Below are 17,425 nucleotides of genomic sequence, written 5' to 3'. Positions count from 1 at the left end.
TTTATTTTCAATTACTCAACACCAGGCAAATCTTGCGAGAGAACAGCTGCTTACAAACCTTGTTACAACACTTGAAGTCACACAGTTTGACAATAGTCAGTAATGCATGTGGGACCCTGTGGAATCTTTCTGCACGAAATGCAAAGGATCAGGAGGCGTTGTGGGACATGGGAGCAGTCAGCATGCTGAAAAATCTCATTCACTCAAAACACAAAATGATAGCCATGGGTAGTGCTGCAGCTCTAAGAAACCTCATGGCAAACAGGCCAGCAAAATATAAGGATGCTAACATTATGTCTCCAGGATCAAGCTTACCATCTCTTCATGTCCGAAAACAAAAGGCACTGGAAGCAGAATTAGATGCTCAGCATTTATCGGAGACTTTTGACAACATTGATAATTTAAGCCCAAAAGCATCTCACCGTAATAAGCAGAGACATAAGCAAAATATATACAGTGAATATGTCTTGGATTCCAGTCGGCATGATGATGGTATATGCAGATCAGAGAGTTTTAATGCTGGTAATATGACTGTACTTTCGCCATATCTAAATACTACAGTATTGCCTGGTTCCTCCTCTTCCAGTAGAGGAAACATAGAAAATTCTCGATCTGAGAAAGACAGAAGTCTTGATAGGGATCGAGCGGTAGGTCTAAATACCTATCATCCTGCTGCAGAGAATACTGGGAACTCCTCTAAGAGAATAGGAATGCAGATTTCTACCGCTGCAGCTCAGATCGCCAAAGTTATGGAAGAAGTAACAAGCATGCATATTCCACAAGAAGACAGAAGTTCTGGTTCCACTTCAGAAATGCACTGTTTGACAGAAGACAGAAATGCCCCAAGGAGATCAGCCACTGCCCATACTCACTCAAATACATACTTTCCTAAACCTGAGAATTCAAACAGGACATGTCCTATCCCTTACACAAAAATGGAATACAAGAGAGCTTCAAATGATAGTTTAAATAGTGTCAGCAGCAGCGATGGCTATGGTAAAAGAGGCCAAATGAAACCTTCCATTGAATCTTACTCTGAAGATGATGAAAGTAAATTTTGTAGTTATGGTCAATATCCAGCAGACTTGGCACATAAGATTCATAGTGCAAATCATATGGATGACAATGATGGAGAGCTAGACACTCCTATTAATTATAGTCTTAAATACTCAGATGAACAGTTAAATTCTGGAAGGCAAAGTCCCTCTCAGAATGAAAGATGGGCAAGGCCTAAGCACATAATAGATGATGAAATGAAACAAAATGAACAAAGGCAGTCAAGGAGCCAGAATGCAACCTACCCCGTGTACACTGAAAGTGGAGAAGATAAACACATGAAATACCAGTCACCTTTTGGACAGCAAGAGTGTGTTTCTTCCTTCAGATCAAGAGGATCCAATGGTTCAGATCAGAACAGAGTAGGCTCATCTCTTGGAATGAATCAGAAAGTAAACCAGTCCTTGTGCCAGGTTGATGATTATGATGATGATAAGCCAACCAACTATAGTGAACGTTACTCTGAGGAGGAACAACAAGAAGAAGAAGACAGACCAACTAATTACAGCATAAAGTACAATGAAGAGGAACATCATGTCGATCAGCCTATTGATTATAGTTTAAAATACTCAACAGAAGTTCCTCCTTCTCAGAAGCCATCTTTCACTTTTCCAAAGACTTCTTCAGTGCAACACGCTAAAACTGACCATATTTCCGCAAGCAGTGGGAGCACATCGGCCCCCTCAGCTGGTTCAAAGAGACAGAATCAGCTTCACCCAAATTCTGCACAGAACAGAGGTGGTCATGCACAAAAGACTGCCTCCTGTAAAACTCCCTCTATTAATCAGGAAACTATACAGACTTACTGTGTGGAAGATACCCCAATATGTTTTTCAAGGTGTAGCTCTTTGTCATCTTTGTCATCAGCTGAAGATGAAATAGGACGTGATCAATCCACACGTGTGGCAGATGCTAGTAACACACTACAGATATCAGAACTAAAGGAGAACAGTGGGTCTCTACCTACAGAAGGTGCAGTAAGTGAAATCACATCAACATCACAACACATCAGAACAAAATCCAGTAGACTTCAGACTTCTAGTTTGTCTCCTTCTGATTCCTCTAGACATAAAGCTGTTGAATTTTCTTCAGGTGCCAAATCTCCCTCCAAGAGTGGCGCACAGACTCCTAAAAGCCCACCAGAACATTATGTGCAGGAAACACCACTCATGTTCAGCAGATGCACTTCTGTAAGTTCCCTGGATAGTTTTGAAAGCCGTTCAATTGCTAGTTCAGTTCAAAGTGAGCCTTGCAGTGGAATAGTAAGTGGTATTATAAGTCCCAGTGACCTTCCAGACAGCCCTGGACAAACAATGCCTCCAAGCAGAAGTAAAACGCCACCGCCTGCTCAGGGAGTTCAAGTAAAAAGAGATGTAGCTAAAGGTAAAGTACCTAGTGCGGAAAAGAGAGAGCCTGGTCCTAGACAGGCAGCTGTAAATGCAGCTGTCCAAAGAGTTCAGGTACTACCAGATGCTGATACACTGTTACATTTTGCTACAGAAAGCACACCAGATGGGTTTTCTTGTTCTTCCAGCCTGAGTGCTCTCAGTCTTGATGAGCCATTTATACAGAAAGATGCAGAGTTAAGAATAATGCCTCCAGTTCATGAAAATGAACATGGAAATGAAGTGGAACCTGAACAGTCAGATGATACAAAGGATAACAAGAAGAAGAAAGCAGAGAAGCCTACTGAAGCAGAAAAAGACATTCTGGATGATTCTGATGATGATATTGAAATACTGGAAGCATGTATTATTTCTGCAATGCCAACAAAGTCTTCACGTAAAGCCAAAAAGCCTTCTCAAACATCTGCTCCAAAAATACCTCCTCCTGTAGCCAGAAAGCCTAGCCAGTTGCCAGTTTACAAACTTTTGCCTTCACAAAGCAGATTGCAGTCCCAGAAGCATGTGAGTTTTACACCAGGAGATGATATGCCACGGGTATATTGTGTTGAGGGTACACCAATAAATTTTTCAACAGCTACATCTCTGAGTGATCTCACAATAGAATCTCCCCCAAGTGAGTTGGCCAATGTAGACAGTGTGGGAATGGGAGCAGAGTCCAGGGAATTTGAAAAGCGAGACACCATTCCTACAGAAGGTACAAGTACCAATGACTCTCAGAGAGCAAAAAGCTCAACTGTGACTGCCCCAGGCCTGGATGAAGACAAAACAGAAGAGGGTGATATTCTGGCTGAGTGCATCAACTCAGCTATGCCAAAAGGAAAAAGTCACAAACCTTTCAGAGTGAAGAAGATAATGGATCAAATTCAACAAGCATCTTCATCTCTAAGTAATAAAAACCAACCAGAAGGTGAGAAAAAGAAGCCAACGTCACCAGTAAAGCCTGTTCCCCAAAATAATGAATATAGAACACGTATAAGAAAAGCCACAGAGCCTAAAAGCAATGTTAATAATGACAGAAGCTATCCAGAGAACAGAGATGCAAAGAAACAGAATCTTAAAAATAATTCAAGAGATTTTAATGACAAATTGCCAAATAATGAAGAGCGTGTAAGAGGAAGCTTTGCATTTGATTCCCCTCATCATTACACACCTATTGAGGGAACTCCGTATTGTTTTTCACGGAATGATTCCCTGAGTTCTTTAGATTTTGATGATGATGATGTTGACCTTTCAAGGGAGAAGGCAGAATTAAGAAAAGGAAAAGAAACAAAGGAAACAGAAACTAAAGGCTGCACTAATCCAGAACAGTCTTCAAATCAGCAGCCAAGTAACAGGACACAAGTTTGTCAGAAACACCCAACAGGCAGAAGCCAGCCTAAAACTTTCTCTCAGTCAACTAAAGATATTCCAGACAGAGGAGCAGCTACAGATGAAAAAATGCAGAATTTTGCCATCGAAAACACACCAGTTTGTTTTTCTCGCAATTCATCTCTTAGTTCCCTCAGTGATATTGATCAAGAAAACAATAACAACAAAGAAGGGGAACCTGCAAAACATACTGAGGCTCCGGATCCACAGATGGAATCAAACAGACCACAGACTTCTGGTTATGCACCTAAGTCATTTCATGTTGAAGATACTCCTGTATGTTTCTCCAGAAACAGCTCTCTGAGTTCTCTTAGTATTGATTCAGAAGATGATCTTTTGCAGGAATGCATTAGTTCTGCTATGCCTAAGAAGAAAAAGCCCTCAAGAATAAAGAGTGAAAGTGAAAAAAATAATTCCAGAAATACAGGTGGTATATTGGCAGAAGATTTAACGCTAGATTTGAGGGAGATACAGAGGCCAGATTCAGAACATGGTTTCTCACCTGATTCAGAGAACTTTGATTGGAAAGCTATACAAGAAGGTGCAAATTCTATAGTTAGTAGCTTGCATCAAGCTGCGGCTGCTGCATCACTGTCTAGGCAAGCTTCATCAGACTCTGATTCTATCCTTTCACTGAAATCTGGTATTTCTCTAGGGTCTCCGTTTCATCTTACCCCAGACCAAGAAGAAAAACCTTTCACTAGTAATAAAGGTCCAAGAATTCTTAAGCCAGGAGAGAAGAGTACACTGGAGTCTAAAAAAGTAGAATCTGAAAGCAGGGGAATCAAAGGAGGGAAGAAAGTGTATAAAAGTATAATTACAGGAAAAACTCGCTCCAATTCTGAAGTTTCAAGCCAGCTGAAGCAGCCACAGCAGACAAGTGTGCCTTCAATTTCACGTGGTAGGACAATGATACATATTCCAGGAGTTCGAAATAGTTCTTCAAGTACTAGTCCTGTTTCCAAAAAGGGTCCCCCACTCAAAAACGCAAACTCCAAGAGTCCCAGTGAAGGCCAAAGTCTGACGAGTTCTCCAAGAGGAGTCAAGTCATCAGCGAAACCTGAGCCAGCTCCTGTAACAAGGCAACCATCAGGGTTGAACCAGAGTGTATCAAGTAAAGGACCTTCTAGATCAGGGTCTAGAGACTCCACTCCATCTAGACCTCAACAGCAGCCATTAAGTAGGCCTCTGCAATCTCCCGGGCGAAACTCGATTTCCCCAGGAAGAAATGGTATCAGTCCTCCCAACAAACTGTCACAGTTGCCAAGGACATCATCTCCTAGCACAGCTTCAACTAAATCTTCAAGTTCAGCTAGAATGTCATATACATCACCAGGCAGGCAGATGAGCCAGCAAAACCTTACAAAGCAAACTGCCTTACCTAAGAGTACCAGTAGTATTCCACGCAGTGAGTCTGCTTCAAAAGGGTTAAACCAAGCTCTCAGCAGTGGTGGATCAAACAAAAAGACTGAACTATCCAGAATGTCATCCACAAAATCCAGTGGAAGTGAATCTGACAGATCGGAGAGACCTGTTCTTGTTCGTCAGTCAACTTTTATTAAAGAAGCTCCAAGCCCAACTCTGAGACGGAAATTAGAAGAGTCAGCTTCGTTTGAATCTCTGTCTCCTTCCAGGTCAGATTCTCCTACAAGGTCGCAACTACAGACCCCAGTTTTAAGTCCGTCTCTTCCAGATATGTCTTTATCCATTCATTCAGCTGCCCAGACTAGTGGTTGGCGAAAATTGCCCTCTAATCTGAGCCCTTCTGTAGAATATGATGGGAGACCAGCAAAACGTCATGATATAGCTCGTTCTCATTCTGAGAGTCCTTCTAGATTGCTGATCAACAGATCGGGAACATGGAAGCGTGAGCATAGTAAGCACTCCTCATCACTTCCTCGTGTAAGCACTTGGCGAAGAACTGGAAGTTCCTCCTCGATTCTGTCAGCTTCCTCAGAATCCAGTGAAAAGGCAAAAAGTGAAGACGAAAAGCAACACGGAAGTTCTCTTTCTGGACACAAGCAAAGTAAAGAAAGCCAAGCACCAGCAAAAGGCACTTGGAGAAAAATAAAAGAAAACGAAATTCCTCAGATAATGAATGATCCTCAGCATTCTTTCTCTGGTGCCACAAATGGCTCCGATTCCAAAACTCTCATCTATCAGATGGCGCCAGCCGTCTCTAAGACAGAGGATGTGTGGGTGCGGATAGAGGACTGCCCAATTAACAATCCTAGATCTGGAAGGTCCCCAACTGGAAATACTCCCCCTGTTATTGACAGTGTTTCAGAGAAGGGAGGTGTGAATGGTAAAGATTCTAAAGAGACGCAAGAAAAACAAACCCCGGGGAATGGAGGTGTTCCTGTTCGTACCATTGGTTTAGAAAACCGTCTGAACTCTTTCTTTCAGATAGAGAGTCCAGACAAGAAAGGCACTGAAACAAAGCCTCTGCAGAATAATGCTGTTCCCACACCAGAAAATAACGAAAGTACTGTAAGCGAGCGTACACCATTCAGTTCCAGTAGCTCAAGCAAACATAGCTCCCCTATCGGTGCTGTTGCAGCAAGAGTGACTCCTTTCAACTACAATCCAAGCCGCAGGAAGAGTAGTGTGGACAGTAGTTCTGCTCGGCCATCACAAATACCAACACCAGTAAATAACAGCATGAAGAAACGCGACTCCAAGTCTGAAAATCCAGACTCCAGTGGAACTCAGAGTCCTAAACGTCATTCTGGTTCTTACCTGGTAACTTCTGTTTAAGTGCAACAAAAAATAAACAAAACTGTATTAAATACAGCAGCTATTTAGAAACTGTTTCAGATGAAACTTAAAGATTGGGGATTTAACTTTTTTTGTTTTTATTTGTTGTAAATAGGTTTGATTCTTGTTAGAAGGTCCTTGTTCTGGAAGCCATATTTGATAGTATACTTTGTCTTCACTGGTAATATTTTGGAGGAATACCTGATTGAGTTTGGAATAAAATTGTTAATGCAAGTATATTTGTACAGTATGTTTAACATGTATTTAATTAGCATCCCATCCCATAATCCTTTAAATATTGCTTGTCGTTGAAATCATGGAACATTGCAGATAGAGATGATAGTCATATTGCTTTATCAATCATTTCTAGATTACAAACTGACTAAACTACATCAGGGAAGAATTGCTATTATTTATGCAAAAAAGTATACTCTGTTCTAGTATTTGTGAGTCCATCTAACCCAATAATTAATCATGTGGCTGTGAAATTCACAGTAATATGGTTTCTGCTGAACAAGCTTTCCCAGCCTGCTTTTCTGCATGAATGGAACTGATGGTTCATTTTCTGAAGTAATGATTAACATTTCTGTGGTCACATAATGTGCATAGATAGTTATGGTGTAACGATTTACACTTTCTTTGTGCTCTGCAAAAAAAAGAAAAAAAAAGCTGTGTAACTGTAAAACCTTGAACAAAATTATTTTACCTGAATTAGATTTTATCTTAAAGTAGGTAGAATTTTTTTGCTATGCTGTAACTTGTTGTATATTCTGGTATTTGAGGTGAGATGGCTGCTCTTTTATTAATGAGACATGGGTGATGTCTCAACAGAGACTAAAGTGAACATTTCAGAATAAATTATTACTATATGTAAATTGTGTGTGTTACTTCTGCATTACATAAAAATACAGTATTTTCTTTTGAGATGTCACCATATAATGTGTTGTGTAATGCACTTACACTTAGGGCCTGATCTAGCAGAATCTTGCACCTCCAGTATTTGTTCTTCCTTAGCACTACAAATGGCTGTTACAGGATGCTAACAACAGTTGCAGATCAGGGCCTACGTCTTCTGTAATATATTTGTAATTGGGACAGTTTCACACATCTCAGGTGCATAACAAGGCTAAAGGCAGGGTATTTCCAGTAGTCAAGCAGTATAATTGTTTTCATGACTGCAAGCCTGAAACAATACTGTGTTTATTAAAATAATATTTGTAAAACAAAAAAATTTTTTTTTCATTGGGAGAAATAATATAGAATGTGAAATAGTGACTATAAGATGAAATTTTAATTCTATTTGAAATGTTAATGCATTTTTTAATTTATTTTTTAAAAATTATTAAGGGGAAAATATCGCAAGAATCCCATGGCAGCAAGACATTTGTTGTCATAGTAGAAAAACAGTTTTATACACAAGCCAGGACTTTTGCTGCCTTGAGCCTTTTTTGATGCAAATATGGTTTGTGCTAGAACAATGCTGAAAGGACAGATTTGTGCTTTAAAAATATAAATACAGTCTGAATTAGATGAGAATTGGTTTAACGTAGAAATGTGAGACAACAGGATATTAACCATTCTGTGCATGATTGAACAAACCATGAAACAGTATGTCAAATTTGTTGCTTATCGACTGGACTATTCTAAAGTTAGCTAAGTAATTGGTATTCAGGATTCAAAATGCTCTGATTTCAGGAAGCCCTGAAATAGATCATTTTACCATTATGGTAGCTTTAACACAGTTGCAAAGTGTATCACACCTGTGGCTTTTGTACTCCATCTGATGGTGAAAAGAAACAATTTTTATCTTGAAATCACTGTAGACATGCACTGTTTACAAACAGAATTGAGATACTGTCAGCAGACAGAAATCAATTCAGATAAAGTTAAAAGCCAATACCAAAAATACCTGTTTGGCAGAAGTGTCTTTCTTGGTCTTTTTCTTTGCTTCCTGTCAGATTTGCTTAGAGAGACGTGCTGTGTTTCTGTAGCATCTGTTGAATTAAGCAGCACTCCTCATGTTAGATTTTGAAATATTTTGTAGATAGTGTCTTCACAGAACTTTTAATATGAATGTTAGCATCCTTTTAAAGATTAAATAGAGACAGATTATATGATGTGTTCAAAGTCAGGACTTCCTATTGGAGCAGCATACTGAAGTCCATCTTTTGAGTTTAAAATGCAAGACCGCTTCTGTGGTCAAGTGTCACACCATATGGATGTGATACTTCTTTTATGCTGGGCGTTTAACTACTAATATGAAGATACACCATATAATCCAAGATAGTTGTTTATCACCAGCTTTACATCTGTTTCCTGTCAATTTAAGAATTTAAACGTAAACTGAATCTCAGTAAAGAAATTCTGATTTCAGTTTTCTAACCAAGGGGATCTGAAGTTGTGAAACAATAAGTAATTGTATGCGTATCAAACACCAGAATGTCTTTGAAAATTGTAGTGGCTTCTTTAGATAGTTTTGGAGGTAGTTCATGACCATTATAATTGGGAAGTCTCTCAATATCCTCATAAGTAACGTATATTTGTAGCAAAGACAGATGAGAAACTTCCCAACTGTAAGGGTAGTGATACACTAAAATATGCTTCCCATGGAAGTTGTTGCATTTCCATTATAGAAGTTTTAAGAAGAGGTTTATGAAACATCTCACAGGGATGGACTATAGTATATTTCACATTGCCTGTGTGCAGAGATGGACTTAAGTGATCTTTCAAAATCCTTTCCAGATCTACATTTCTCTGATTCTTTATCTAAAATGGTTAGTATCCACTAAAAGCCTTTTAGAATATTTAAGGACATCTGTGATGTTTGATTTTTGTTAGTGATGGGGATACAAAGTTATATTCTAAGCTTAACTATAAAAACAGATACCAGAAATATAATTTTTTTTTAAAAAATGGCTGCAATAAGTATATTTGGTCTTGGATTTTGTTAATGATGCCTAGATCCAGGACAGTCAGATTTGATTTATGCTGCTGAAGATTTACAGTTGTTCTTGTTTTTATTTTTATGAAGTTGCCACAGCAGGTGAAAGGACATTATTTATGTCAAGGCGAAACATAAGCAAGGAGCTAAGGAAACCAAGGCTCATTTTACTGTTCTTCTGGGATGTGCTGCCTTTCTTTCCTCAGATTTTGGTAGAACTTCTGTGACTTGTGCTCAGACTTTTATTTGTCCTTGAATTAGCTTATCATATCCAAAACATATCAAACTTGTAATTAAAATTGAGTTTATACTGAAAATACACTCATAAAGCTCACTTCAGACTGACACATCTTTGTCCTCTTGATGTGAAAAGCAGAAATTTGACCTCCTCACAAATTGTAATTAGTTCACTTTTCAAAATGTACGTTCATTTAGTTTCTTGCAGTGTGTTCCAGTTAGTTATTGCTGAAAGTTCTTCTGACTAAATATTGCAAATGTTAAAGGGGAACTAATCTGTTTCTGTTTTTCATGTGCAGTTCTCTGTCGAGAGTATTTTCCCCTGAAACCTTAAAGATATTCTCAGAACTCTGTCAGAGATGACAACTTAAAAATTGAAAGCCGTTGCTAGGATTTCCTGATGAGATTGGAATATTATTTCAAGCAGGATTTGGCTGCAGAATACGAGTATAGTTTCTGCTATGAACTTGAGTAAGGAACAGCATTCTTCAGCATAGACTAGTATGTTTAATGGCTTTGAGAAGTTAGTTGCTGTCTTGGGTAAAGGGGGAGGGAAAGAAAAGGGACAGTTTCAGAGACTTTAAGCCATACTATTCTAGAGACATACTTCCCTGTCTTCCCCGGTAAATGGCATAAGATGCACAGGAGACAGAACAGTTTGACCGTGAATTAATGAGGGTTTATTTTGAAAGTGTACCGGTAGACCATGAAACAGCAAAACTTCTGTTTGATAATGTGACAGCTGAATTTGACAGTTGCTTTGGAGTACTTCCTAACTGTCTGTCCTCTCATCCCCCTTAACAGAAATTGAGATTACCAAGAAGATAGCTGTGTATTATCTTCTTCATTCTTCTTAAGGATGAAGATCCATATTATTTCTAGAATCGAAGAAACAGCGTGCAGTATTGAAAGTTCTCTTCCTTCCATGCTCATGGCTGTGAATCCTGGCTCTCAACTGACCTTGCAGTGGACTAGTTCACATGTTACCTAGCTAGCAGAACTGATGGGAGGAATAGGGTTAGTGCTGCATTTAGCATTCTGAATTTGCCACTGGAGCCAGCAGAAAAGAAAATAAAAGCTAGGGCTGGTAGGTAGAGGCTGGGATAGCTTCCTTTATGTGGGCAGTCAGTGGGTTGGATCAAGCCATAGAGGCAGTATTAAGCCAATATGCCAAGTTTTAAACCTGTTCTTCACCCTTTTTGAGAGAGCAAAGGCAAATTAGAGTTGAGGGATTTTTACTCTTGTTCACTCTGACCTTCTGCCTAATGGCCCCTAGTGCTTTGCATTTAAGTATGTCATGTTGGGGTAAGTCCTTTATCCTGGAAATTCTGACAACTAACCAGAAGTATTGCATCAGTCTGTAGTTTGCGCTTGTGGAAAATAAATTTTTCCTAAATGAAAAAAATGCAAAGAACACATTTTCCTACCATATGTAAGATTCTAGGTGACAATTTTAAAATTTCTAATATTAAATTCAATGCAGTAAACCCTTCCAGTAAAAATTTATTGCAGCTAGTTGTTTCTAGAAGAGGCTTGAAGAGGGAGAGAACATCTCCCTTCCCTAATGAAGACAGTACTACTGGTAGGGATGATCTGGAAAATGTTCAGGTGGACTTCTACAAGCTCTTCTATTCTGTCATTACTAGATGCCTCGCAGACTTGGCTTTTCTCATCTAGCTTTCAATAAATAGTATGAACAGCCATAAGAGTGTCACTAACAATCGTGTAGACTTCCACCTAAACATAACCTCATGCATCTACTGTAATTACTTGCAAAGTTGCATCTGCCTGTCTGACAGCTTTTTTCTTGATGAGATGTGTGATGGATTAAGCTGCAAATCGGAAGTGAAGTGTCAGTTAATATGAAGCATGGCTTCCTCCACATGCTTAAATCTTCAAGGACCTTCTTAATACCAAATTACCCAAATGTATTCACTCTCTGGTTCCACAGCCATGTCCTTTGCACTTTTACATTTAACCAGAAGAGATGCCCATGCTTCTATTTTCATTTCAAATCACATGTAGAAATATGCTTCCTGCTTCATAGTTTCCTATATGCAGAATAATAGATTGTATCTTTAAATGTGTTTATAGAGAATGTTACGTAGTTAAGGTTGAGTTTTTAGTCAGAATGGTAAGTTAACTGGTTACGTGTTGTGTTTGGTTACTTATTGGAAGTGCAAGGGGATTTGTTGTGGTGCAGAAGAGCTTAAGAGCTCACAACAGTAATTAATGCAGGTGTCAATTTTTGATGCCAATATTAATATAAAATATGTATTTAATACGTAGGTTTTTTGTTGTCAACTTTTCAGTTTACCAGATGTGCTGTTTACTTACTGGGTAATGCTTCCCTAGCATAGTTCTGCAAATTACCTTTCTTAGGAAATTTCCACGCAGTTACAGGCTTACATATTTATGAATTTCTGCTACTTCAAATTTCAGGAAATTATTCTAATTTTGCGGTTTGTGAAAGCATCCTTTGCTTGAGTGGCTGTGGAATTGCAGTTAGGATATCAGGAGGATGCAGAGGGAGCTTCTCACTCAGTAAAACGCACTTCTGTCCAGATCTCGAGCCATATGTACAAACAGTATCTCTAATGCCCTACTTTTTGGTGGGATTTAACATGCATAAAGCTTGTGCTGGTTCTTTGCAGGTAATTAAATTGTCATCCTCTGAGATCAGATGCATTTTCCCACCTGTAAGTGTTGTTTCTCTTGAACAATCTCAGCCCACAGTTCCCTTCAGTTTTGTTGTTTGCTTCTGCCTGAGATGCATTACTGTTTATATCCTAACTCTGTAATTCTTTCTTCAACTATTCTAATGTATTTTGTTTCACAGTATACATATTCTGAATTTAGTCTTGCTATGCATAATTTATTTATTCCTTGCAGTGTTATATAAAATTTCCTCCTGGTTGCACCTTGTCAGAGTGGAATTCTTTTCTTGGCTACTACTGAAAGTTAGACGTCTTGTTTTCTGTATCAGAAATATGATTTGATTTTAAAAGAAAGTTGCTGTTAAGACCCTTCAGCAAATCAGAACAAATACTCTAAAAAACGTGCAGCTTTGTTTAGTGGTACTTGTGTTTCAGATAAAGTAAGTGGAAAAAAGAAGCTCAGAGACACATGGTTCACCAGTAACACGCTCTGTTCTCTTCCATGTTTCATTTTAGAACAAACTGCACAAAACAAAATCTAGTTCCAACACAGTGTAATTCTGTAATCTCTGTTACTTACAAGAGGTTCACAAGAAGGTTTACTTCAACTCATAAGCACAGCAAAGGCTTAGTTAATTCCAAAGTCTGCCTTTTCCATAAAGAATGCATTCTTTAGTCCCTGATTAGAGACTAGTAAGTGACCTAGATTGATTAATTCCCAACACACACACACACACACACACACACAAATGGATTTATATATACTTTGCACTCTTATACTTGCTTTAGACTTTGGTATAGTTAGAAGCATCTAAACTAAAAAAAGGCACTGTTGCTGACTTACCAAGATCCTTTGTTTTCTAATATTTGTAGTGCTCTGTTTCATAGTTCAGAAAATGAGTTCTAATTTCAGGACCAATTAGCTGATACCTTATTTTTGAAGTGTTCAAGAGAAAGATGCATTTAAGTCTTGATTTATATGCAGAAAAAGAAATTCCCTTGCTAGTAACTTAAACTTTTCAGAATAAAGAAAAGGTACTAATACTATCACTTGGAGTGATAGTATTTTATCTATTTATTTAAATTTGTTTAAAGGTACTTTAAGTCAGCAGGGATTGTGAAAACAAGGAGATTTTGAGCGATTACATTTAATACAAATGAAGGTAGGTCATGCCTAATTCTCTCCCTACTTCCAACAATCCTCTGACAAAAAGCATATTGTCTGGGCTAAATACAGAAGGGAAAAGGCAGTTTGGGTGCGCTGTTAACACAGTTCAGATTTACTTGTGTATATTACCTAGGTCATTGGCAAGGTCTCTGATGGCACACATTTAGAGTGGGTGTAGCTATGGAAAAGCAGGATGGTAGATACAAAAATTAATCTGTAATGAATGGTGAGAAGACTCCCATTATTGTTATTATTGCCATTGTATGATGACAGGGAGTTGGCATCTTTTTTTCTCACTATAATTGAGCAGTTGAACAACTGTGATGGGTTATTTGACACTTAAAATGTTTTGGGTCTTGTCATTTAACCCCAGCCAGCAACTAAGCCCCACACAGCTGCTCACTCAATCCACTCCCACAGGATGAGGGAGAGAATCGGAAGGATAAAAATAAGAAAGCTCATGTGTTGAGATAAATACATTTTAATGGGACAGGAAAGAAAATAATGATTACAAAAGAATTAGAATACACAAAGCAAATGATGCGCAATGTAATTGCCCGCCACTCACCAAATGAAGCCCACACTGGTTCCTGAGGAGTGGCCCCTGGCCAGCTTCCCCCCAGTTTATACACTGAGCATGATGTCATATGGTATGGAATATCCCTTTGGCCAGTTAGGGGTCAGCTGTCCTCGCTCTGCTCCCTCCTGGCTTCGTGTGGCCCTCCAACCTTCTCACTGGCAGGGCATGAGAAAGTGAGAAGTCCTTAACTTAGTTGTTAAGCGGTGTTTATACTAAAAACATCAGTGTGTTATTAACATTATGTGCATCCTAAATCCAAAACACAGCACTGTACCAGCTACTAGGAAGAAAATTAACTATCTCTGCTGAAACCAGGACATAAATAATTTGAAATTCTTAGAAATAGAAATCCCCTAGTTTAAGTGCAATCTATTAATTCAGTGCAAATACTGTATTACTGTGTCACATACAGATGATTGATGGTTCCTTTTGATGTTACAAATTGACTGTACGCAGCTGTGAGTTTACACAGCTGTCAGCTGTTCTACAAGGCTAAAAGAGAAGGCCAAAAAATGACTGGGTCTAAAATCGAGGTCTGTACTTAAAAGAGACGTAGTCTTTGCAAAAATGAAGGAATGAGAGAGGAGTAGAAATCCCTGGTTTTCTGTTTCCACTTTGTCAGTTCTCCAGTTGCCAGCTAAACAGGGATTTGGGTAGAGTCTTGGCCTGACAGTCTCCCTTATATCTCAGTGAAACACCATGTATTGTCTGCTGTGCTTCATAAATTAATTCACGCAAATCAAGGCTTGGGTCTAGGTGACATAATCCGGAAGACTTTTAGCTCTGAACTGCACTCAAGTCAGGATGACTGTTCCAAGGCCGCATTGTGATTGTCAGCTGCTCTTGTGGCTCAGCAGTTAAGACAGATTGAAACAGGTAAGCGTAGTGTGGCTTTAGGATATCCCAAATCCTTTAAAAAGACATGAACATCTTGGGGACATTCATACCTTTTCTAGGATATACAGGCTATCAAAACTGTTTATAGGCCTCTGCCATTGCAATGAACAAGTCATGCTTCTGCTGACTAACAAAAGTTGTGTAGCTGTTGTCTCTGTAGGATAGGCATGAGGTGGTGCCTTTCCAGAAACACTTTACATAATGACAGGATTTTCGATTGTTAATACTAAAAGAACTGGGGTAATCTATGGATTTAAAATAACCACTTCGTTGGGGAAGATTATGTATACAGTCTTTTAAAGTGGCACATGCCAAGAATGGTATGGTTAATTCTGCATGTTGAAGTTTCATGGTAAGTAAATACCAGTTTTATGAAACTTAATGAAGAACAGCATTGTTTTCTCTCCTACGCTGGTTAAAGTTCTCTGTTGGACAGACCTAGTTCATACCTGTCTGTTACTTCCTTAGGAGTCATATTTCATGAAGTATGTTTCCATTTTGAACAGTTTCTTCTTTTTTTTTCACCAGTCCCTACATTTTACTTTAGAAGAGATTTTTGGAATCCTTGCATATAAATAATCTGGAGAAAATCCTAGTCAGCTTGCTCCCTTCCCTTCAGTCTTTACTGAACCAAGATTTCACCCTGCATCGCCTTTCTTTATTCTGTGTTTTATCTGCACTCCGTTACAGAGCTGTTACGCCAATCTAGTTGAAAATATACCTTCTCCTGAATGACTTCACAAGTCAATTATTATACAGGCATATAGAGCATGCTTAGATTATGCAGTGTAACATCAAGTTAGAGAAAACTTAACATGTAAGCTGAATAAACTGGCACCTGTAAACAACACTTCCAATAAAACACAGAGGAACTGTGTTGCCTCAAACTATCTACTTTTCCTTGGGCTCCCACTTCTAGTTAAGGCATCTGTACTTACCCCAGGTGAAATGTACCAGCCTTTATCACAACTGCTTTGAATTTCGGTTCCACATTTGTACGGGCATCGTGTTGCTAGGTTGTTTTGTTTGGGGGGTTGGGTTTGGGTTTTTTCTCTTTTTCTTGCCAAGACACCCTTAACAGAAAAACAGAACCTGACTGAAGACACCTGACTTCCTGCTGACAGTGTATGGAGTAAGAGAATTCTCTGCTCAAGATGCTTGTAGTGCAGTGTTCACTCCCTGTCACCTCCTCCATTGCAATTACAGCAAATGGAATAACCTCACCAAGTTATACACAGCTTTCAGAGACCAGTATCCCTGCTACTAACCAAAGGCATTATTTGCAATCTTGAAATTTTGCTGCAGATGTACATGAGTTCTATCCTCACCAGCAATTATACCTTCTCCTTATACTACTTTAAAGAGTTCAAAAGCTGTCAGGTTTCAGTTGCTTCATCACTCAATTTCTGGGGTCAGGACAGCAAATATTTGGGAAGCACATGCAGCTACAACGTGCCTGAGCTAGTGTGCTTTGTGACCTACTTCTGTCTCTCCATTCCTCAGGCTAGAAATACGCAGAATTTAAGTTTGAAATGTATTTCTTATGGCACAAGAACAAATGCAGTGACTGGATGCCATATATTCAATTAGTCATTCTAGAGTGATGATGGGGATTAAACTGACATGTCTGTACCCAGTGCTTCATTTTAGGCATGCTAGTTTCAAGATACTGTGAATTCTAGCACCGATTAAGGAGATTGGTATGTAATAATAGCATCTGCAGAAAAGACGACATGCTTGCCTGGTTGTGGTCAATTATGTATGCCATATGATCCAAACTACATCCACAAACTCCATTTCAAATTATTCTGTAAGTATTTTTCCATCTGGAAAAATAATTCATGTCATTGCCACAAATACTGATACAGGCTATGTAGCTTTTGTTACATTACAGTAACTAAATAGAGAAGCCATTTCTCTAGTATGTTGGTATTAAGAAGCTAAGTGGTTGTTTTTCCCTTTGAATTCACAATGCAATTGTCAAATATAACAACAAGAGAAATACACAAAATCTTTCTCAGTGTCTTGAATTAAGTGGACTGACTGAGAGCAATCTTAATATGCAGCAATGGTACTGTGCCACTCACAAATTGCAGCTGTGTTCAGTGCCACCTTTAATGTAATACCAGCGCAGCAGTTCTCACGGGGATGTCCAATGGGATCCATTACGCACCAAAAGTTGCTTTACAAAGTAAGTGAGAAACTAAAAACATTGCAGAAATCTAAAGGGAAAAAAACAGTGCAAAGAAGTAAATTTTAATATTTGTTCATTAAATTTTACCCTATTGTTTATTTAATTGTGTATGAAGCTGTGGTAATGACAAATAAGTATTTCATAGCATTTTTCCCTAAAAGCAT

The 17,425-nt window shown here is 38.7% G+C and overlaps 1 protein-coding gene across 4 annotated transcripts in view; it reads left to right on the top strand.

Moving 5' to 3' along the window:
* Nucleotides 1–12,682, top strand: part of APC (APC regulator of WNT signaling pathway) — a 103,408-nt gene extending 90,726 nt beyond the window's left edge. For all 4 annotated transcript variants that reach the window (XM_040580272.1, XM_040580270.1, XM_040580271.1 and 1 more), the window contains one exon: nt 26–12,682. In XM_040580272.1, coding sequence (XP_040436206.1) covers nt 26–6,587 — 6,562 coding nt within the window. In that variant the 3' untranslated portion in view covers nt 6,588–12,682. The remainder of the gene's footprint in view (nt 1–25) is intronic.
* The last annotated feature ends 4,743 nt before the right edge of the window (nt 12,683–17,425 follow it).

This window comes from Falco naumanni, chromosome Z (assembly GCF_017639655.2).
Source record: "Falco naumanni isolate bFalNau1 chromosome Z, bFalNau1.pat, whole genome shotgun sequence".
NCBI lineage: Eukaryota > Metazoa > Chordata > Aves > Falconiformes > Falconidae > Falco > Falco naumanni.
The sequence above is the reverse complement of the archived record's forward strand: the minus strand, read 5'-3'. Positions and strand labels throughout refer to the sequence as shown.